At 47.8% G+C, this 22,345-nt stretch overlaps 2 protein-coding genes across 2 annotated transcripts in view; both read right to left on the bottom strand.

The window, feature by feature from the left end:
• VILL (villin like) overlaps positions 1-22,345 on the bottom strand; it is a 53,352-nt gene that overhangs the window by 2,031 nt on the left and 28,976 nt on the right. The window contains exons 7-19 of the mRNA XM_083704054.1: positions 21,805-22,004; positions 20,432-20,510; positions 20,179-20,277; positions 18,474-18,627; positions 17,658-17,758; positions 15,611-15,748; positions 13,361-13,519; positions 11,458-11,637; positions 9,425-9,570; positions 7,892-8,036; positions 6,119-6,307; positions 3,992-4,063; positions 1,714-1,968 (exon numbers count right to left, since the gene is read on the bottom strand). Coding sequence (XP_083560180.1) covers positions 1,714-1,968; positions 3,992-4,063; positions 6,119-6,307; positions 7,892-8,036; positions 9,425-9,570; positions 11,458-11,637; positions 13,361-13,519; positions 15,611-15,748; positions 17,658-17,758; positions 18,474-18,627; positions 20,179-20,277; positions 20,432-20,510; positions 21,805-22,004 — 1,917 coding nt within the window. The remainder of the gene's footprint in view (positions 1-1,713; positions 1,969-3,991; positions 4,064-6,118; positions 6,308-7,891; positions 8,037-9,424; positions 9,571-11,457; positions 11,638-13,360; positions 13,520-15,610; positions 15,749-17,657; positions 17,759-18,473; positions 18,628-20,178; positions 20,278-20,431; positions 20,511-21,804; positions 22,005-22,345) is intronic.
• The window catches only part of CTDSPL (CTD small phosphatase like), a 137,066-nt gene continuing 119,525 nt past the window's right edge, over positions 4,805-22,345 (bottom strand). The window contains exon 9 of the transcript XR_014556502.1: positions 4,805-4,854. The gene's annotated coding sequence lies outside the window, so the exon portion shown is untranslated. The remainder of the gene's footprint in view (positions 4,855-22,345) is intronic.

The following is a 22,345-nucleotide window of genomic DNA, read 5'->3' as shown; positions in this document are numbered from 1 at the left end:
CTATTATGCATTTTTAAAATAATATTGTATTTTTATGTTGTGAACTGCACCAAGATCAACAGAGGAAGGGCGGTATACAACTTGAATGAATGAATGAAATAATAATAATAATAATCAGTGTGGGTTTTTTCTGGGGGTATGCTGGGGTAAGCATACACCTAAACATTTTGTGAATCTTTGTACTTTTGTCCATTTACTGTATTTATTTCCCCCGAATTGAACTATAAATGGCAGTTATCTTGAGTCAAAATGAGAGTAACCCTAAACACATTTTTTAGAAAAAAAAGCACTGATGATGATAATGGTGATGATGATAAAATAGTAGTAGTAGTAGTAGTAACAATAACACACAGCACCACCTAGTGGATAAAGAAAGCAGAGACACATATTGGGTCCTCCTAACATAAAGGTAAAGGAAAAGGTACCCCGCCCGTACGGGCCAGTCTTGCCAGACTCTGGGGTTGTGCGCCCATCTCACTCAAGAGGCCAGGGGCCAGCGCTGTCCGGAGACACTTCCGGGTCACGTGGCCAGCGTGACATCGCTGCTCTGGCGAGCCAGAGCCGCACACAGAAACGCCGTTTACCTTCCCGCTGGTAAGCGGTCCCTATTTATCTACTTGCACCCGGGGGTGCTTTCAAACTGCTAGGTTGGCAGGCGCTGGGACCGAGCAGCGGGAGCGCACCCCGCCGCAGGGATTCGAACCGCCGACCTTTCGATCGGCAAGTCCTAGGCACTGAGGCTTTAACCCACAGCGCCACCTGCGTCCCTCCTAACATACTTGCCTCCAATATACGGTACATTTGGGGCAAGAAACTACCAACATTAGGGTCAATCTGCATTCCAACCACTTTTTAACCTCTCTTGAGATCAAGCGGATGGCAGGAATTTTCAGCCTGTCGCATACCAAGGACTGTGGCACATTCGCCGTCCTAAACACCAGCTCAGGGGCCTTTAAAAGAGGATTAGGTATGTGGCCATGAAGGATAAAGCTATGCTTGGCTACCACTCACAAGGACCATGCGCTCCCTAAGCACCTGGATGGCTGCTTAGGAAACAGGACACTGTACTCAAAAGGCCTCTGTCTTGGTCCAGCACGGCATCTTCTGATGTCCTAATGTCCCTTGCATGCAAGACCAGGGGACGTTTGGTTTCCAAACTGACTCACAGAAGAGGAGGAGTTTGGATGTGATATTCCGCTTTATCACCACCCGAAGGAGTCTCAAAGCGGCTAACAATCTCCTTTCCCTTCCTCCCCCACAACAAACACTCTGTGAGGTGAGTGGGGCTGAGAGACTTCAGAGAAGTGTGACTAGCCCAAGGTCACCCAGCAGCTGCATGTGGAGGAGCGGGGAAGTGAACCCGGTTCACCAGATTACGAGTCCACCGCTCTTAACCACTACACCACACTACCTCTCATAGGCGCAAGACCTACCTTATTGCTGTGCTCCTTAGATCTGGCGTTCCCGAACAGACCTTGTTCCTTTTAATAAAACATTAACCTCCCTTATTCTGTGCGACCCTCTCCTGACTGCACTCAAATGTGTCTTTTAAGTGCCTCATGTGTTGTTCATGTGAGCTGCCCTTTTCACATACCTGCTTCCTGTGCCAGCGATTGTGTTAGCCACAGTGGTTGGGTGAAAACAGTGTGAGAAATGACCAGGGAGCGTGCCGCTCAGTCGGCAAGATAAACAATATTCGGTGTATTCACCTACCTCTTTCTTGGTGGGGTCCACTCCCTCTGGAAGGTCATCCACCGTCTTGTTGATCAAAGCATCTCTGTGATATGCGCCAGTCCCATTGGTCTCCACGGAGGTGGGGTTGTTGTTGTTGTAGCTGCCGCTGCTGCCACCACCGTTGCTTGAGGGCGGTTGGTGTACTGGCGACCTCCTTTCAGTCTCCGAAATGGCTGAATTGGGGGCAGGCTTACTGCTGGCGTTCCTGTTGTTCAAGTTGGCATTTTTAAGGTCCTGCAAAAATATAGGAAAAGCCCATGAACAGGAGGACACTCTGCACATTTCACATGGGGCAAGCACACCTTGCTAAGGAGCATTGGCCAGTCAGAAGTTCCTTGCCACTGAAGGAATGGGTTTCTGTGCAGTCAGTTTGAAACGGGACCCAAACCCCCCTTTTCTTCTTTCTCCAAGAGAGCATTTCTAAAATACATTAACTTGAGCTGTTGAGCAAATGCATAACAAGAACACAGCTTATAAACAAAACTCTCTCCTTTATCAGTCACGGCAATGGACGACCTTGGCTGTTCCAGTGGAGTAGGGATGACATGTCTGGGACGTACAGACCTAGTCCGGGAACAGCGACAGAGTGTTCTTGGAGTTGGTGACCTCTTGCTCCAAGATAAGAGTATAGGAACAGGAATACCCTTTTATGGTCAGAAGTACAGGAAGGAAAACCCTTTTATGGTTAAGAGTACCGGAGCAGGAACATCTGTGATGTCAGCCTGCGTGTACAATCTGACGTGGCTGGATTCCTTGGGAAGGGCGAGAGGGTGCCTGGAGGATATATATACTGCATGAAATCTCTCATTTCTTTGGACTTGCTGTGGACTGACCACGCAAATGCCTTTCTGCTGCTCTGGAGAGCAGAAATAAAGAACTCTTTCTCTGAACCAACCCTCAGTGTCATTTGACTTCCTTCCTCCCGTCCGGGAGCAATGCAGAGCCCACCAATCGGTAAAGTTTAATAAGGCTACACCACATTCGGCCAGCCCTCAGATTTTGGCAGGACCTGAGAGCCAGCCTTCGGCAGGCAGTGAAGTTCAAGCTTCTTGCTGCACCCTTTTGCACCTAGTAAACAGTCTCGTACTGAGCCACACCTAGCGCAGTGTTGTCTACACTGACTGGCAGCAGCTCTCCAGGGTTTCAGACCAGGAGTCTCTCCCAGCCTCTACCTGGAGATGATTGTTGAACCTGGGACCTTCTGCTTCCTGAGTGCCACTGGGCACTTACATGAAGACCCCCTTTGCTTTACGCAAGTTCAGGCTGTCAAGGAATGGTGGGCAACCTCTGGCCCATGGGCCAAATCAGCCCAGCAAGGGGATCGGTTTGGCCAATGAGGTCATTTCCTCAGAACCACACCCACCTGTCCCATCCGGCCAACTGGGAACCTTTAAATTGTGCCTCTGATGGTTCCTTGACAAGTGAGTATTACTATTAACACTGATCAAGCCGTACAGCGTTAGGGCCGCATACTGAATTTCTCAACTTTCAAATTCCAAAAACGAGGCATGCTAAGAAGTTGTAATATGGCTTGGGGATTCAAAATATATTTCGGTTAAATTAGCACAATTTAGCACAATTAAATTAGCACAATTTGCTTGGTAAATAAAATGTGCATAAAAATTGCATAGAAATCATTAAAAGTGCCAAGTACTTGCAGGTATATTATATATTTAGTAGCAGCTGCAGTAGTAGTAGTATTTAGCGTTATCTGATATTTTCAGAAGGTAAAATTAAAATTATTTGGTTTTCCAAAGGCAGTTTATGGGCTTCTTCATTAAATGTAGACTCACCGAGCTAAATGTTGTCCAGTCACAAAAATAATAGCAAATTTGAATTCCTTACACCCAAAGGACCCTTCAATGAATAAATTTGCAAAAATATAAGTTTCACCCCCTAAAATGGCGCGTGGCTGCTTGGAGAGCCTGAACGGTGGAGTTGTCGATGGGGAAGCCCCTAGCACAGAATCAGGTTGGCTCAAAGCGCTGGCCAGCTAATCGGTGCTCACAGCAAGCCAGCTGGGATCTGGACTTGATGCAAGCCAGTCATGCAAAGAACATTCCTATGCAGTCGTAACTCAAGCTGTGCCCACAGAGAAGGAGGTTTACTTTCAGTCACCTGACACTGTTGTGATGTCAGGTGATTGACAAGTGGCCAGCCCCGCCCACTGATCGACAATGTTTCTGGCCCCTGCTGTAAAGAGACGGATGCAACCTCTGCACAAGGAAGCTGCAGCTTCCACCCTAGGCTTACTCACCATGGTGATCTCCGAAATGGTGGCTACTTTCCCCAAGCTGCTCTTAATCTCCTCATAGGACGACTTGCCATCCTGAGAGGAAAGGAAAGAAAAATCGCTGCTATGATATCTGCAAGGAAGCCTTAGTTACCCAAAGAGAAAGGCGGTTGCAACTTTGACGCGAGACCTTGTTTTCCAAATCAGCACTTAAGCAGTGGTGTCTGGTGCTCATTGGGGCAGATGGGGTGCAAGGCAGGAGGCTGACAGTAGGTGGCGCCAGAGCCAATGACAGGCAGAGCCAACAAATTCCAGTTTCGTCCCCTTCATGCTTGCTGAGTTCTGCAAAGGCAACACAGACTAAGGAGGAAGAAGTTGAGAGGCAAGGGCACATTCTGGGCTGGTTGTAAGGAAGGAGGCAAGCAGGTGGAAGCAGCTGAAGTTGTACTGGAAGAAGCAAAGATCACCAGTGTCGAAGCAATGATTCTTCAACATCAACTTCATTGGACTGGTCATGTTGTGCGGATGCCTGGTTATCGTCTTCCAAAAGCAGCTACAGTGGTGCCCCGCAAGACGAATGCCTCGCAAGACAGAAAACCCGCTAGACGAAAGGGTTTTCCGTTTTGGAGGCGCTTCGCAAAACAAATTTCCCTATGGGCTTGCTTTGCAAGACGAAATGTCTTGCGAGTTCCTGCGGGTTTTTTCCCCTTCCCCCCCTTTTCCTAAGCCGCTAAGCCGCTTAACAGCTGATCCGCTAAAAGCCGCTAAACCGCTAATAGCGCTAATCCGCTAAGCTGTCAATGGGCTTGCTTTGCAAGACGAAAAAACCGCTATACGAAGAGCCTCACGGAACGGATTCTTTTCGTCTTGCGAGGCACCACTGTACTCTATTCCCAACTTAAGAATGGAAAGCATAATGCCAGAGGACAACAGAAGAGGTTTAAAGACAGTCTCAAGGGAAATCTAAAAAACCCCCGTAGTATAAACACCAACAACTGGAAGACACTTGCCTGAGAGCACTCCAATTGGAGAACTGCCTTTACCAAAGGTGTCATGGGCTTTGAAGACACTCGAACTCAGGACGCAAGGGAGAAATGTGCTCAGAGGAAGGCACGTTTGGCAAACCCTCACGATGATCAACTCCCGCCTGGACACCTATAGTCCCCACTATGGAAGGACATATGGATCCCGAATTGGCCTCCACAGTCACTTACGGACTCAATGTTAAGACCGTGTTTATGGAAGGCAATCTTACTCGGCTACGAGGGTTCGCCAAAGAAGAAGGAAGAAGATAGGGCAGTGCTCCATTTGCCCTGATGAACCAGCCTTCACTGCACCATATGATACCAGACAGGTAGCATGGCCCATCTGTTAAAACTGCCCTGCAGTGTGCGGTCCAATTCTGGACCAAGTTCTCAGGCCAAAAAAGCTGCCCCACTCCTGTTCTAGTGAACATGCACATTGAGTGAGCATCATTTAGCAGCAAAATGGTAGACGTGTTGCTCTGTTGTCATGGCGCTTGAGAGGGAGGAGTCACCAATTTGCTGGCTCTGATTGGCTTGCCTGCTCAGGTGTCACAGAAGCTGAGGCAGAGCAGCCCAGTTTCTAGTGGAACGAGAGAGAGCTCTTGAAATGCGCAACTTTATGTGGAATTAAAAACAGGTCCCAACTAAAGAATCATGGCAAGAAAAATTGATGAACTATGCAGAACTGGCAAAACTGACATACAAGCTACAGGACAAGGATAACTATGTCTTTAAAGATGAATGGGAACCCTTTACAAAGTATTTAAAGACGCAACAAAGCGAATTGGACTCCTTGGCTGGTTTTGAATAAACATTCACAAACCTTTTATTGATAATAATCAGCTAAATAGTTTGAGGATCTATACAACTGTGTAACATGCAGAAAACAGCATTTTTAGAGAAATCAAAGACTGGAACTGAGGGAAGTCGGGGGGTGGGGGTGGGTGGGTTCTGTGGGGGGAGGGAGGGGGAGGGAGGAAAAATGGGGGGGAATAAGGATGAGATGTTTCTGGATAATATGTTTTGTTTTAATTTTGAATAAAAAAATTATTAAAAAAAACACACAAAAAATAAGCTACCAAACTATGGCCTCAGCGCAGAGATGTTTTTACGTGCGGTTACTTACACTCCACTTGTATGGGTCCCAAGCGGTGAACCAGCCCGTGAAGTTGACGGGTTCGTGACCTTGTTTCACCACAATAATCGGTGTCCCCAAGTCTCTTCCCGCTGGGTGGGTCTTCAGGTACTCTTTGGCTGAGGTCATGGACTCCTTCTTCTCATAGTCGTTGGAAGCTTTGCCAACCCAAAGGAAAACCTACAGGTGGAAAACGGGAGGTGGAAGAAAGAGGAAGAGTCATTTTTCCCCCTAGAAAAAGGCTGGGGTAACTCTGCCCCAATTTGGCTTGTTCCCCCTAACCAGGCCCACTTGCCACACACCTGATGTCATACAAAGGTCCACAAATAACAACACTTTGGAGGTCCCGAGCCTCAAGGAGGTTAGATTGGTTTGAACTAGGGCCAGGGCCTTTTCAGCACTGGCCCCGACGTGATGGAACGCTCTGTCACAAGAGACTAGGGCCTTGCTGGACTTGACATCTTTCAACAGGGCCTGCAAGACAGAGCTTTTCCGTCTGGCCTTTGGGCTGGACTCAGTCTGACCCTTATGTTTCCCTCCCCTTATGGTCTTGATTTATCAGCTATTTTAAAATGAGGCTGCATTTTAAATTGCATTTTAACCTGTATTTTAATTCCCCCCCCCCACGCTCTCTTTCTCCCCTATTATGTTTTTACTGTGATTTTATTTTATTGGTGTTAGCCGCCCTGAGCCCGACTCTGGCTGGGGAGGGTGGGGTATAAATAAAATTTATTATTATTATTAGTTGTAGTATGTGGTGCTAGGTAGAGAATTAGCTGCACGGAAATGATATATAATGAATTGAAAAAAATCACACGTTTAAAAGTAACTTTCCAGAGCCCTTTCTGTTGGGGATAATTCAGAGGGAAATTCCCAGGTGTCAAAAAAGGTTATTTACGTATGGTACTACTGCAGCCCGTGTTTTGTTAGCCCCAAAATGGAAAACGAGTGAGGTTCCATCCAAAGAAGAATAGCAACTTAAGCTGGTGGAATACGCGCAGTTTGCAAATTTAATTTACAGAATAAGAGAGCAAGAAGAATGTATGTTTAAAGAAGACTGGAAAATGTTTACTGAATATATGGGTGAAAATTGTGTTTATTTAAAAACACTGGTAGCGTTAAGATAAATTCAACAGTGTAAATGAGTTTTGATGGATATAACAATGGATTACTGGATAGTTTAGTTCAAGTAAAATATACAGGGATGTATGGTATGCAAAAGGAACTACAGAAAGAGGAGAAGGGAAGTCATTGATTTAAGATTGTTTGAAGCTGGACCATCAAGAAGGGTGATTGCCAAAGAATTGGTGCTTTTGAATTATGGTGCTGGAGGAGACTCTTGAGAGTCCCATGGACTGCCAGAAGATCAAACCTCTCCATTCTGAAGGAAATCAGCCCTGAGTGCTCACTGGCAGGACAGATCCTGAAGATGAGGCTCCAATACTTTGGCCACCTCATGAGAAGAGATGACTCCCTGGAAAAGACCCTGCATGACATTGTGACACCAAGTGATGGACAGGTGGGTGCAAAGGGGGTAGGGAAGATAAGGATCTGGCCCTGCCAGCCAGATGAGATTTCCCATCACTGTTCTAGACAATTAATATCATTCAATGAGCGACGGGTATTTATTACTGAGAAGAACACCCTGTTCGTTCTGGAGAGAGGCTTTGCATCCACGCCCAAGGCATGCATGCAAACTTGCCGCAATGGCAGCAGAACGCTTGGAAAACTCCTCTGCGGAAGCAATAGCTCATCTCCACTGACCTCCTCCCAGGTGTCCAGCAGCATGATGTCATCCTCGTCCAAGTCATCCTGGCAAAAATCCACAATCTCCGTCATGATGAACCGGCCCGTCTGATTGGAGCACTCGAACAAACGGGGCTGGTACTGGGCAAACTGCTCTTGGAACCTGGACGACACAACATTGGGGAGGGAGAGACTCTGCGTGAGATGAAGCCGAGTCCCTTTCTAACATCCGACGCTGATTCTAACCACTAGAGGTCAGGCTCCTAACTCCTAATTGGGAAGAAAGTGAGCTGTGGGTCTTTTAAACCGCTACCAATCAGGATGCCAACCTCCTAAAGGTGGACGTAGATTTGCATGCTTTAAGGTTAATGTTGTTCAGCGATCCAAAGAAGCGTTTGTCCCATGAGGTTTTTTAAAAATACAGTGGTACCTCGGGTTAAGTACTTAATTCATTCCGGAGGTCCGTTCTGAACCTGAAACTGTACTTAACCTGAAGCACCACTTTAGCTAATGGGGACTCCCGCTGCTGCCACACCGCCAGAGCACGATTTCTGTTCTCATCCTGAAGCAAAGTTCTTAACCCGAGGTAATATTTCTGGGTTAGCGGAGTCTGTAACCTGAAGCGTATGTAACCCGAGGTACCACTGTAAAATAAAATAAAATAAAAACGAGTTTCTGTTTTTCAGGCGAAGTGAACATGGCAAAGAAATATAATATGAAACAGGAGAGCAAGACTGAGTTAACAGAACAAACGGAGGTGTGATGAGGGGCAGTGGCAAGGTGGAACTTTGCTTCCCATAAGAGGTGACAAAGTCGGTGTGGGTGGGTGTGTCCCGCCACCAAATTATCTATGCCCTTGACTCATTGAGTTAGATATCGGAATGAGAGCTTTCAAATAAATGACTTCCTTTCGTTTCCTTCTGCAAAGGCATCAGGGCTTGGTGGGAAAAGTACAGCCGTACCTCGGAAGTCGAACACCTTGTGAATCGAACGTTTTGGCTCCCAAATCCGGAAGTGAGTGTTCCGGTTTGCGAATGTTCTTTGGAACCTGAATGTCTGATGAGGGTTCCGAGGCTTCCGATTAGCTGCAGGAGCTTCCTGCAACCAATCGGAAGCCACACCTTGGTTTTTTAATGTTTTGGAAGTCGAACAGACTTCCGGAACGGATTCCGTTCAACTTCTAAGGTATGACTGTATATTACTCTGCATACCCAGCGTTATGAGCTGTGAAAAACACACACCGAAACACACACACGCTCCTATTGTATATGTATTTTTATCTCCTGCCTTGCCACTGGCAAGCTGTGTTAACCTCAAGTCTGTGGGTGGGCATTTGCGGCTACAGAAACCTGCCTTATGCTGAGTCAGACCCTTCAACCATCTTGCTTGGTGTTGTCTACACTGACCGGCAGAGGCTTTCCAGGGTTTAAGGCAGCGAGTCTCTCCCACTCCTACCTAGAGATGTCAGGAATTGAACCTCAGACCTGATGTTCTTTTCAGATTTATCCACACCCATTCTCTGAAGAGATTACAGAACCAGGCATCTCTTACCTCTTATCACTGGCGTAGGGGGCTTTGCCTCCAAGCGCGACCCAGAACTCCGCTGGTTCCTGGCCCTCTAGTATGGTCTGCTTGTCTCTCTTGGAGATAATGTCGGCCACGTTCTTGGCCATCTCTCTCTCGTCCCCACTGCACCCCTGGAGAGGCAGCACAAAACCAGAGCAAATGAGGAGTCGGCACAAAATGCCAGGGGGAGGGTGGGACACTTGTGGAACTGGGACCCACAGGGTCTGTGGCCCTGCTCCACACAACTGGGGGTTCTGCACTCAGTCAGTGTCAGGGACCGTCCTGAGGAAGTCTGCACTGAGGAGGAATCATAGATCTTCCCAGGAGCAGGAAGACAGCATAGATTTGGAGCAGTGGTTTGCAGAGGGGCATAGTTCAGAAGGCAGAAGCTGGGAAATACTGGATGGGGAACAGCTAGAAGAAGAAACACTGGGGGAGAGAGGGTTAACGGATTCACAGTCGTTGGACAGCATTCCTCCACTGCCCTCCCCAAGGTTGAGAAGCGCTCAGAAAGTCTCAGAACAGAAAGCACAGAGGCTACAAGCTCAGATTACAAGACATAGGATTGATGTAGATTAAAAGGGACGGGAGGCGAGGTAGCCTTAATTGGGAGCACTGCCATTTCTAGGGTGACGTGTTCTTTTGTCTCTCACTGTGATTAGTAAAGAATCTACTGTAACTGGTAAGACGTTCCTTTCGTTTGATCTTCTTATTTACTGTCATGGCGGAGGAAGCCAATTCCCCGAAGCCTGACAGTCAGTGTGCCTCTGTATACAGTCATACCTCGGGTTACAGACGCTTCAGGTTGTGTTTTTTCGGGTTACGGACGGCTGAAACCCGGAAGTACTGGAACAGGTTACTTCTGGGTTTCGGCAGTCACGCATGTGCGGAAGCACTAAATCGCAACCTGCGTGTGTGCAGATGCACTGCTGCGGGTCGTGAATGCTGCAGGTCGCGAATGTGCATCCCGCATGGATCACGTTCACAACCCGAGCGTCCACTGTACTGGGAAATGTAGGTCTGAGCAATTAAAGTGGATTAAAGGACTCTATCACTCTAGTGCAGTGGTTCTCAAAAAGTGGGGCAGGAGAGAATGGCGGGAAGTTTCAAGGACAATAATAGAAACATTTAAACATTTCAGTATAGTGTCAACATATTTTTTAATTTGCAGAATGCGTAGATGCATTGCTTTACCCATGATCATAATATAAAGTAGTTATGTTCTATGTTACAAATCAAGCACTGCTAGAAGTTGTTTCTTTTTGTTTTCCAGCGTATTTCTTATTGATAGAAAAATTCGCCGTGGCATGAGCAAATTTTTATTCTGAAAGCGTGGACCAGAGGGAAAAAAAAGTTTGAGAACCACTGCCCTAGTGCAAGAAATCTACCGTATTTTTTGCTCTATAAGACTCACCTTTTCCCTCCTAAAAAGTAAGGGGAAATGTGTGTGCGTCTTATGGAGCGAATGCGGGCTGCACAGCTATCCCAGAAGCCAGAACAGCAAGAGGGATTGCTGCTTTCACTGCGCAGCGATCCCTCTTACTGTTCTGGCTTCTGAGATTCAGAATATTTTTTTTCTTGTTTTCCTCCTCCAAAAACTAGGTGCGTCTTATAGAGCGAAAAATACGGTACTTCAAAAAAAGGAAACTGATCCTTTTGCGGTTAGGAATGTGATGGGAAAATGCATCGGAAAAGGGTGGGATGAATGAATGACTAACAAGATGCACAAACATCCTGCGAGTGCCCATTGTCTGAATAATCTCCCTGCAAACAAACCGGCACAAATTCTCAAGGGTGACCAGATACAACACAGTCCTCACATAAGCACTGTGCAAGGAAGGCTCAGTAAAGAGGTCATCTGGAGCAGCATTCTTCAACCTTGGGCCCCCAGACTTTGTTGGACTACAACTCCCATCATCCCTGGACGCTGGCCAAGCTTGCTGGGGATGGTGGGAGTTTTAGGGGATGGGCACACAAGATTGGAATACGCTGGAACATACGCCCTAAAATTCACCTACCTTTCCACACCACAGGTAGCACATTTGGTTGGTCCTGAGAAGGAAGACATCGTTGGAGTTGAGCGAGGAGGCTCGTGCTGGGACCTCGACGGTCTTGGTGTTGAATTCATCTGTCCCCTTCACTTGGAAGAGCCGGACGGCGGGCTCCGGCTCGCTCTTCTGGGCACGACTTGTGCCTCCCTGAAAGAAACAAAGCAGTCCGTGAAGCAGAAATCCATTTGGTTGGCATCTCAATGCAAACTCTTCTAAATTTGCACTTCCTGAATCAATGTGCAAAAATCCACATGTCTCCCATTTCTGGTGATGCAGTCTTCCAGCCAAGAGGGGTATACAAAAAAGTGTGTACACCAGAGGAAAGTGCCCTACCTGCCCACAGACTGTCTCGCCAGAGTGGTGCATGCTCTAGTTATCTTCCGCTTGGACTACTGCTATGCGCTCTACGTGGGGCTACCTTTGAAGGTGACCCGGAAACTACAACTAATCCAGAATGCAGCAGCTAGACCACATAACACCGGTCTTGAAAGACCTACATTGGCTCCCAGTATGTTTTCAAGCACAATTCAAAGTGTTGGTGTTGACCTTTAAAGCCCTAAACAGCCTCGGCCCAGTATACCTGAAGGAGCGTCTCCACCCCCATCGTTCTGCCCGGACGCTGAGGTCCAACGCCAAGAGCCTTCTGGCGGTTCCCTCATTGTGAGAAGCAAAGCTATAGGGAACCAGGCAGAGGGCCTTCTCGGTAGTAGTGCCCGTCCTGTGGAACGCCCTCCCATCAGATGTCAAAGCGATGAACAACTACCTGACATTCAGAAGACATCTTAAGGCAGCCCTGTTCAGGGAAGTTTTTAATGTGTGACATTTTAGTGTATTTTTGGTCTCTGTGGAAGCTGCCCAGAGTGGCTGGGGAAACCCAGCCAGATGGGCGGGGTACAAATATTATTATTATTATTATTATTATTATTATTATTATTATTCAAAAAATACAGATATCAGTAAAAATAGGTGTATAAAAATGGATTGTATCAGGAAAAGTTCCTTGCAGCAACGTGCTCATTGGGCAAGATTTTGCACGTTAAGAGAAATTAACACGAACATTTGTTGAAATTTTCATGATGCATTGTAAAAAGAATATCGTAATCTGATGTAGAAATGAGGGGAAACAGAAGATTGGAAAAATGAGATATGGAGATATGGGGATCTGGCCAATTCCTTGTTGAGCCACTGCTTTTCTGCAATGATCTGGAAGAGGAACACGGAACAGATCGATACATTATCCCCCGCTGCTGTTCCTCAGTCTATTGAATCGCATTCAGCAAGGTCCTTCTCTATGTTAATTAAATGTTTGTTTGTTTGTTTGTTTCAGTCGCCTCATCTGCTACTTTCAGGGTACTGCCCTTCACAAAGTGATATACAGAGAGAAAAAGAAACAGACTATGAAACACTGAGTGGCTCCAGATAAAGAGACACTTGGAAATATTGAATTGGATCGCCTAAAGCAGCGGTTCTCAACCTGTGGGTCCCCAGATGTTGTTGGACTACAACTCCCATCATCCCTGAGCTCTGGCCTTGCTAGCTAGGGGTGAGGGAGTTGTAGTTCAACAACATCTGGGGACCCACAGGTTGAGAAAGGCTGGCCTGAAGCGTGTTAAAGACAGGCAACTTTAAATAGATTAGGGCCTCCCGGAAAGGGCCAAGCAAATGAGAAAGGAGAGAGTTCTACAACTGTGGAGCCACCCCCAGTAAGGCCCTGTTGGGTGGGCAAATAGTATTATAGCCACTTTTGTTTTAAAGATGTGGAGTTTTGCTCTCCTTAAAGAGAGAGGAAGGGGGGAATGGAGGGAGGCTGAGAAATAAGAGACTTTGAGGTCCCTTGGTGGGTATGGGCTTTCGACCAGCAGGAGCCTACCTCATAGATGATCAGTTTCCCCTTGAAGATGGAGAGGAAGTGTCTTGGCTCCTTCCCCATCGTCACTCGAACCTGCACCGGCTCATCCCCGTATTTTTTGTCCAGCTCCACAGCATTGAACGCGCAGGCAGTGATTTCATCCGCCGAGGCGTGGCGGCCCTGAAGAGGAACAAGGGGAACACCCTCAGATATGCAGCATTGTTCAGACCCAAGGAGGAGTCACCAAAAATGGCTAGCAAAACTGGAGAAGGTGGAAGGAGGGAGGGCTGTTTCGTGAGCTTTGTAAAGCTTGGAGAATACAACTTAGAGCAGGCTTCCTCAACCTCGGCCCTCCAGATGTTTTTAGCCTACAACTCCCCTGATCCCTAGTGAAATATACTCAGAGTCACAAAGTGATTTCATGCTCTTTATTCAGCTCATAGTGGTGAGGAGGAATGAATGAAAGTCCCCTCAAAGTATCTGCTTTATATACATTATTTACACAATGGGCTGCACATGATTGGCTAATTCTGGAATTCTACTGTAAGCCAATCAGGTTGTGGATTCACTTATATCTGGAGCATGATTGGGTGGTTCCTGCCAACCAATCATACTGCTGCATTGTTCTAGGACCAATCAGACTGCTGCATTCTGAATCCTATTGTTCTAGGACCAATCAGACTGCTGCAATTTGGATCCTATTCAACTCAGTACATAACACCTAGCTAGCAGGACCAGTGGTCAGGGATGATGGGAATTGTAATCTCAAAACATCTGGAGGGCCGAGGTTGAGGAAGCCTGACTTAGAGGGAACTAGATGACAAGCTTTAGGGTGGTGGCCTGCTTAGGCATGGCCCCCAACGAAGGAATGTGTCACCTGCCCCTCTAAAAAAAGAAGAGAGGTAATCAATTTGCACAGTGAAATTTATGTCAATAGGTGCAAATGTAGAAACAATTACTATAATAAAATTAGGGGGGGGGACACATCTCACCCTAGTGAGGAAGACTGTCCCTATTTCAGTTCTCAACAGAATTCTCCAACACCCTTAACTCTCACCCAGAGGGAAGAAAACTGCCCAGCACCGCAAGAGGATTCACTCAGGGAAGTGTAGGGTGTCTAATAGTTGGTTTAGCTTGGGCTAGACTTGGTCTTTGAGGCAGGAAGAAGAGCTGGATGATATAAGGTCGTTTTTGTATCATAGGGTGCATCCCGGATAATTTGGGTGGGTCTTAAGAAAGCATATGCTGCAAAGTTGTGGCATGCAGTTAGAACAATTTCACAGTTCATCCCTTGGTTTAACTGCATTAAAGAAAATTGATTCTGGCTTTTATTTACTTGGTTTTACGTGCACTCAACTGAATAATTTTGCAAGTGCTAGTGCAAAGATTAGTACAAGTGCAACAGGACTTTCTCCCCTTGCCTCTGCCCACTGCAACATCCCCAAGTCTGCTCTGGAGGGTTGAGGGACCCCCAGAACAGATTTAGGGGGCTGGGGGAGAGGGGGAGAACATTCTGTTATGCAAGGAGAAATATTTGGACTAACGGAACAATTTGCTTAGTGCTATGTTAAATGCAGCTCGTTGTGAGCACAATTCAAAATGTTGGTGCTGACCTGTAAAGCCCTAAACGGCCTCAGCCCATTATACCTGAAGGAGCGTCTCCACCCCCATTGTTCTACCCGGACACTGAGGTCCAGCTCCGAGGGCCTTCAGGTGGTTCCCTCATTGTGAGAAGTGAGGTTACAGGGAACCAGACAGAGGGCCTTCTCGGTTGTGGCGCCCGCCCTGTGGAACGCCCTCCCTTCAGATGTCAAGGAAATAAACAACTATCTGACTTTTAGAAGACATCTGAAGGCAGCCCTGTTTAGGGAAGTTTTTAATGTTTGATATTTTGTCACATGATGATGATGATGATGTTGGGAGCCGCCCAGAGTGGCTGGGGAAACCCAGCCAGATGGGCGGGGTAATAATAATAATAATAATAATAATAATAATAATAATTTAATTGGACCTGACAGTTTAACAGTATGAAAAATTGAGGAATTCCTGCTCTCTCTGGCAGCTTGGTACCCTTAACTTTATGCTACACTCTGGAGCCAAAACAGCCTCCAGCACTCTGCACTCTCCACTTTAAGCTGTAGGTTGATTCTCACTAAGAAAACAGGAGGGTTAAGATGTAAAATCACCAGCGTTCCACTGGGCCCGATTCACCTTCTCAGAGGACACTGCCAAATAATGAAAACACACCTCTTGATCTCAGCCATTACTTACAAGCCACATGTAGATGATGTAATGAGGCCTGCCTAATTTTGTGTAGGTGTACAAGATGAGGTAACAATCCCCGCCATAGAACTGCCCGTAGGTCCTGGGGGCAACGGGAGCCATTTCTAGATCCTCAATCCTCCACACCTATGGAGAGAAGCACAGTTAAGAATTCAGGGTTGTGGGGATGAGGTGGTGTGCACAGTTTCGAAAACGCTGGGCCGGCTAATTTAAAGCAACATTCGTTCTCAGAAATGTGCCTATTCGTTTCTTATTTAAAGCATATGAACCCTGCTCTTCGGCTTGAAAACATCCCTCAGCACAATACAATTCGGTAGAAATTACACCGACTCTGCCCCTGGGGCTTACAATCGGAAAAAAGAAATGGCACAAAAGGAAAAAAAAGGGTGGGGAGGGAAGAGGAAAACAAGCGAACTCAGACATCAAAGTCTCAACATTGCGAGGTTCTGCTTACAGTTGACAAAGTAGGCCTAGGTGGCTCTGAGAACGCAGGTGGGCTTTACAAAGTGGGCCATTGGCTTTCTGAGGCCTAACGGGAATATCATAGAACTGTAGAGCTGGAAAACACCATGATGGTCATCTCATGCACCCCTGCAATGTAGGAATCTTTTGCCCAGTGTGGGGCTTGAACCCACAACCCTGAGATCACAAGCCTCGTGCTCTACCAACTGAGCTATCCCAGCCATATGCCAGCTTCATCATGGGGGCCCAGCTGATACCTCGCCCTTGTCCCCAGCAGATGGCCACACTTCACCTTGTCCCAGAGCACGTAGAACTGACGACCTCTTGGCCCAGCTGGTGAAAACAGCAGTGAGTAGAAATGGCTGTCCCTTCCTGCCTATTGCTTCTTCTCATGCCCAAGGAAAACTGCTACTATCTGGTCAAACAGGTGCAGGATTTCGTCTCTGTGTTGGGCATCATTACAGTTGTGGTGGTTTTTCTTTGTTGTCGTTGGAAGAACTGGATGAAATTTGCAGGCAAGCTGTTAACCCAGCCAGGCGCCCGCAGAGGTTGCAGCAGCCCAGTAACAGACCCAGGGACAAATATCCTCTGGCCCTGGCCCTCCTCCTTCCTGACTATTTGTGCTGGGCCCGGGGGTAACCAGTGAAACGCGGTCCAGGACCAGTCCAGAATCCGAAGGTTCTGCTAGGAGTCAGTCTGACAGGGCCACAGCAGGAAACCAGGCAATGACAGGTATAGGATCTCAGGCAGGATCTAGCATACAGCAATGTTTCTCCTGCAACCTGGCACGGGGTCCGACAGCCTTTTATCTTTGTCGGGGTAGCGGCCGGTCCTGATCCCCCGGTGACTCACCTCCCTGTCTTGCCTGAAGGCGAGCACTCCTCCTGCGAGTACTCGGGTCTCTCCTTCTCTCAGACCTTAGTCTCTGCGGCTTGGGAGACGTCGGTGGCTTACTAGACCCAGGGGCCGCCTCAGCCTCCCCTGACCCAACTGGTAGTGGAGCAGCTGTAAGTGATGGCCCAGCTGGAGGCAACGAGGTCATCCCTGCATCTGGAGCCAGGGCAGGCTCAGGCCCCTGACTCGGCCCAGCTGGTGCTTGTTGCAGGGGAACCTGTGCAGACTGGGGCTCTTCAGGATCAGGCCCCAGACTTGGTTCAGATGATGCCTGAGGCAAAGGATCTGGTGCAGACTGAGACTCCTCTAGTTCCGAGTCTGAGCCTGAGTCCCAGGCCATCACACTATCGCAACTTGCTTGCATGTCCTGTCTCCCCGGCACTGGCCCAGACAATGGTGGGAAGAGATGGCTAGGAGTGGGTGCTGGATGGCCTTGGTCCAGTCACCATCTCTTCGCCTATCCTACCTCACAAGGTTGTTGTGAGGATGGAATGGGGAAGAGGGGAACCATGGACACCACTCTGAGATCCTCGGAAGATAAAGGTGGTATATAAATGCAATGGATGAATAAATAAAAAATATGAGATAAATGGCAGCTGGTGATAAATGGCAATGATGTCTTGCCCAATATCCTCCAAAATCTGGAGCTGGCACCAAGGTAGGGCGGAGGAGAACTCACCTCTACATTTCCAGAGGCATCATCGGCCATCCGCTGTTCAGCAGCCAACTCCGGTCTCGCGTGCAACTGAGTGACGTCAAATTTGACTTGATCCACTTTGGCTGCGTATAGAACACAGAGAGATGTTATCTCACCTGACTGAACCGCATTCACTGCAAGCAATATATGTCATAAGGACTAGGACATGCCTATTTATAGGATGTGCGTAGCCTCTCTCACACACAGCAGATGAGCTCTCTCTGCCTTCATCCCTGACCACTGGTCCTGCTAGCTAGGGATCATGGGAGTTGTAGGCCAAAAACATCTGGAGGGCCGAGACTGATGAAGCCTGATCTAGTCTAATCCCCTTCAGTGCCAGAATATGCTGCTGTCTCATACAGTGGTACCTCGGGTTAAGTACTTAATTCGTTCCAGAGGTCCGTACTTAACCTGAAACTGTTCTTAACCTGAAGCACCACTTTAGCTAATGGGGCCTCCTGCTGCTGCTGCGGCGCCAGAGCATGATTTCTGTTCTCAACCTGAAGCAAAGTTCTTAACCTGAAGCACTATTTCTGGGTTATTTCTGGGTCTGTAACCTGAAGCGTATGTAACCTGAGGTACCACTGTATTGGGCTCAAACCTGCAACCTTGGCCTTATCAGCATCATGCTGTAAGCAACTGAGCGACCCAGGCTCCCTCCCACCCCACCCCCCCAAAAGGCTGGTGCAATTAGCATTTTTTTAAATATAAAAAACCCTGCTCATTAAGTGCAAAAATGCATTTAACATCATGTCAACCTTTGCCTGAAGGAAAGAGATTTGGGTGTTTCTGTCTCACCAATTTTGCCAACGTTGTAGGTCTTGCCAAGTCCCTGAGTCTCGTCTTTTTCCGACCACTTCTGGAAGAGTTGCTTAAACATCGCCGACTCCGCCCCGTCGTTCATGACTTCTACGTTCGTGGTGGGGGGATACCCTTTGGCTTGGATGAAACCCTAGAAGGGCCCCGAGAATGTGTCAGCGATTCTGGCAAATCACTAAAGGGAAATAATTCTGCAAATCTATAACTTAGTCACCCGCGGAGTGCAGAGATGGTCAAGAAAACATTCATATCCTATAGTGCTGTTACTGCAAAGCAGATGCATATGTTTGGTACTGGGTGAAGAATTTATATTATTAGTGGAATATTAGCATTCTGCCTTGTTGTTGTTGTTTTAAAAAGAGTGCTTCTATTCTACTCCTCAAGGCTGCTAAGGGCAGCTAAGGGCATGGGCATTCCCCAGAGGAGGGAACGGGCAATGGAGGCTGGAACAAGGACTTGGGGTGGAGCTTTCAGGTCCTATAGAACTTTTTGCCCTTTGCCCGGACTCTCAAAAACAAGACAAGTGATGCAGCTATTATTTAGCATATGCACATTGACTTTTAATTTGCCAAAGCCTGCAGAGGAGGTGAGATTGCGGGTGTCATGGCCCCACAATGTGCGCAGGGCTGGAGCCCAGCCCCTGCGTGATTGGGTGAATCCCTGGCCGTGTCACCCCCCCAGCCAGCCAATCGGCTGGCTCTGGGGGTGTGGCCTGCTCTATTTAACGCAGATGCAGCCGGGGATCTCCCTCTTTTCCCACATACCAGCTGTTCCTGTTTCTCACCCTCCCACCCTTTAAGGCTTTCGTTCCTTGACCTTGCTATGGACCTTGGTTGGTCGCCGTTGAGGGGCCTGGTAGGAATTTTTCCACTTGGCAAATTGGCACCAGCCACTTGGTTTTCGCCTGCCTCGTAGCAAATCACCACAACTTTCTTGGTATTGGTGGTTAGGCATTGGTATAGTTCTGTAGATGGAAGAGGGGAGGGAGCACTATCACCTGCCCCACATACTGAAGGGTAGTCCGTTAAAGGATTCCAGGGGGCGTGGCCCTGTCCGAAGCCTATGGAGGTGAGGGCCTAAGGCACGCCCCTGAGCGGTGACCCCGGGGGAGTTCCTAGCTGATGTGCATCAGCAGGACTCCCCCTACTGGTGGTTAACCCTTCCCAGACTTCAAGCGGACGGGCTGAAGCCAGATATAGTCTGTTATGACCAATGCCTAAGCCAATACCGCTCATCACCTGTAACCAATAAAGTTGTGGCCTTAATTAGCCCATTAACCTTAATAATTGTGTCATGTGACTTTATTTCCCCTGGGGGGGGGGTGGCGGGAACTCGCCACGCAAACATGTGCCAGGTTCAAACTTCACTCTGTGTTTCTCTCTTTAGGGCATGACAATAATTATAATGCCGATTGTTAATAATTTCCTAATTATATTTACATTCCTTGCAAGAACCCTCCAAGGTGGGTTCAGGTATTGGCCTCGTGAGCAGAGACCTGAACCCAGCTCTCCCTGATTCAGATTTGGCATTCTGTCCATGCCAAGACACCTCCATTAGCTGTTTCTGCCCGCTTTGTGTCTGAATGTCCCTGTCGTGATCTGACTGAGTTTCCCACCCACCCCCTTTTTAAGCGGAATAAAAAACCCACTTTTTTTTTGCACCGCTATTTGAACACCCAACTCACCACTGCTCGGCTGAACGCTGCCTTCTTCTCTTCTTTGCTGGAGTCTTTTCCACGCCAGACATAAATTTTAAAACCTCCCTGGTCCAAAATGTGACAGTCCTGTTAAAATAAAGGGGGTATGTGACAAGAACCTTCACTGGATTTGAACCCAGGACTTTGTAGACCAGGGCACATATCTGCTAAACTGACAGGGGGGACCAAAAGAGAGAGGATGTCACAACAATCATTCTGCACAGACAATTTAGTACCTTACCTCATGCTGCAAGAGGTCTTGAGTCAGGGGACGGGTAGCAATTTCTTGAACTACTAAATCCTTCCCATTTTCATAGACGCTGCAGGAGGAAATGGACAGTAGGAATAATAATAATAATAATAATAATATAATAATAATTTATTATTTATACCCCACCCATCTGGCTGGGTCTCCCCAGCCACTCTGGGCGGCTTCCAACAAAGTATTCAAATATAGTGGTGGGTTAAACATTAAAAGCTTCCCTAAACAGGGCTGCCTTCAGATGTCTTCTAAAAGTCTGATGGTTGTTCTTCTCTTTGACATCTGGTGGGAGGGCATTCCACAGGGTGGGTGCCACTACTGAGAAGGCCCTCTGCCTGGTTCCCTGTAACTTGGCTTCTCGCAGGTAGGGAACTGCCAGAAGACCCTTGGAGCTGGACCTCAGTTTCCAGGCAGAACGATGGGGGTGGAATTGCTCCTTCAGGTATACTGGACTGAGGAATCCTTAAGGACTTGTCCAAGGTTTGAGCCTGAGAGCTGGGAGACAGTCCTTGCCCTCAGCCCTAAAGGCCTAAATGCCACCCATTCGGGGAGTTATCCAGTTATCCTCAGGCTAATGCGGGCCCCCCAACACTCCCAATCTGGCCCCTGTGACTCTCTACAGGCCAGCCCCACCCCACCCGTGCTTTGCACCCCTTGGAACAGTTTTTGTCTGGCTGGAACGCCATTCTTGAAACTCTCACCCTCAGACCTAAGAGCCAAACTACACTTTATATTAATCATACAGCTCGCCCCTGGTGCAAAATTTTCCTTCCCCATCTGCCAACATTTCTCCAAGCTTGGTTCTGATGTCAGAAATCAGGAAAGGACTGAATGGAGGCCCCCTATACAGGGGTGTGGGCTTTCAGTTATGCCAGGTGAAGCCAGCCCTTGATTCCTTCCATTGGACTTGCCAAGCCCAATTCGACTTCCTACGACTGGTCGCATATCTCCTCACCCCAAGGGAGAAACCAGCATGGTCCCACTCATTGGCCAGTGAAAGAGCAGCAGCTTCAACATCTGCTTTCCTCTTCCCTCCCCGCAGCTTTTTCCTTTTGTGTTGCGCCCTATTAGATTGCAAACACAGCATGGACAAATTTAAGGCACTTTATCAGCGACTAACGTGACCGTAATCTTTAGCTGGTATTTACGGTGATATAAAGGAGGTCCTCGAGACATCTACATCACTTTTCCCATCACAGAATTTGGGGGGTTCAAATTCAACAGGAGTTGCATTTTAAATTTCCCAAGCCTGAAGAAAACAGGCCAATTTTTGGCATCTGCCTTTTTTGGGAGAGAGAGAGAGAGAGAGAGGGAGGGAGAAAGAAACTGAGAAATAACTCCCCAAGACTTACTGGTAAAGGCGGACATTGGCTTTCTGAAGTTCATCAGCTTTCTCGTCAGGCAATGCTTCCCGCAGTTCCCCGTGCCTCTCCCCCAGTACTGCTTTCATGATCTGCATGAGGTCTGGGCAGTCCTTCTCATTGTCGACGACGCCAATCTGAGCACGGCCCCCCCTCTCGCCATCCCGGATACTTCGCGCCAAGACCATGCCCTAGAAGATGGGGAGAATTACGGAGGCATCAATATGCATAATGCTGAATCAGACCGTTGGTCAATCTAACATTGTATTGTCTCCTCCAGCCTCCCCTAGAAGTTGGAGTCCGGATGTTTTGGACTACAAATCCCATCAGCCCCAGATAGCACAGACTGATGGGAATTGTAGTCCAAAGCCTGGTGGGAATTGTAGTCCAACACCCATCACCCCCTGGGATGCAGGAATCTTTCATCCAATGTGGGGCTCGGACCCTGAAATTAAGAGTCTCATGTTCTACCAACGGACCTAAGCATTGCCATTTCTCGAAAACTGCGCCAGAATTAATGCCACTCTGATTT

This window comes from Podarcis gaigeae, assembly GCF_964106915.1.
Source record: "Podarcis gaigeae genome assembly, chromosome: 12".
Taxonomy (NCBI): domain Eukaryota; kingdom Metazoa; phylum Chordata; class Lepidosauria; order Squamata; family Lacertidae; genus Podarcis; species Podarcis gaigeae.
This window is presented reverse-complemented; position numbering and strand designations above follow the sequence as displayed.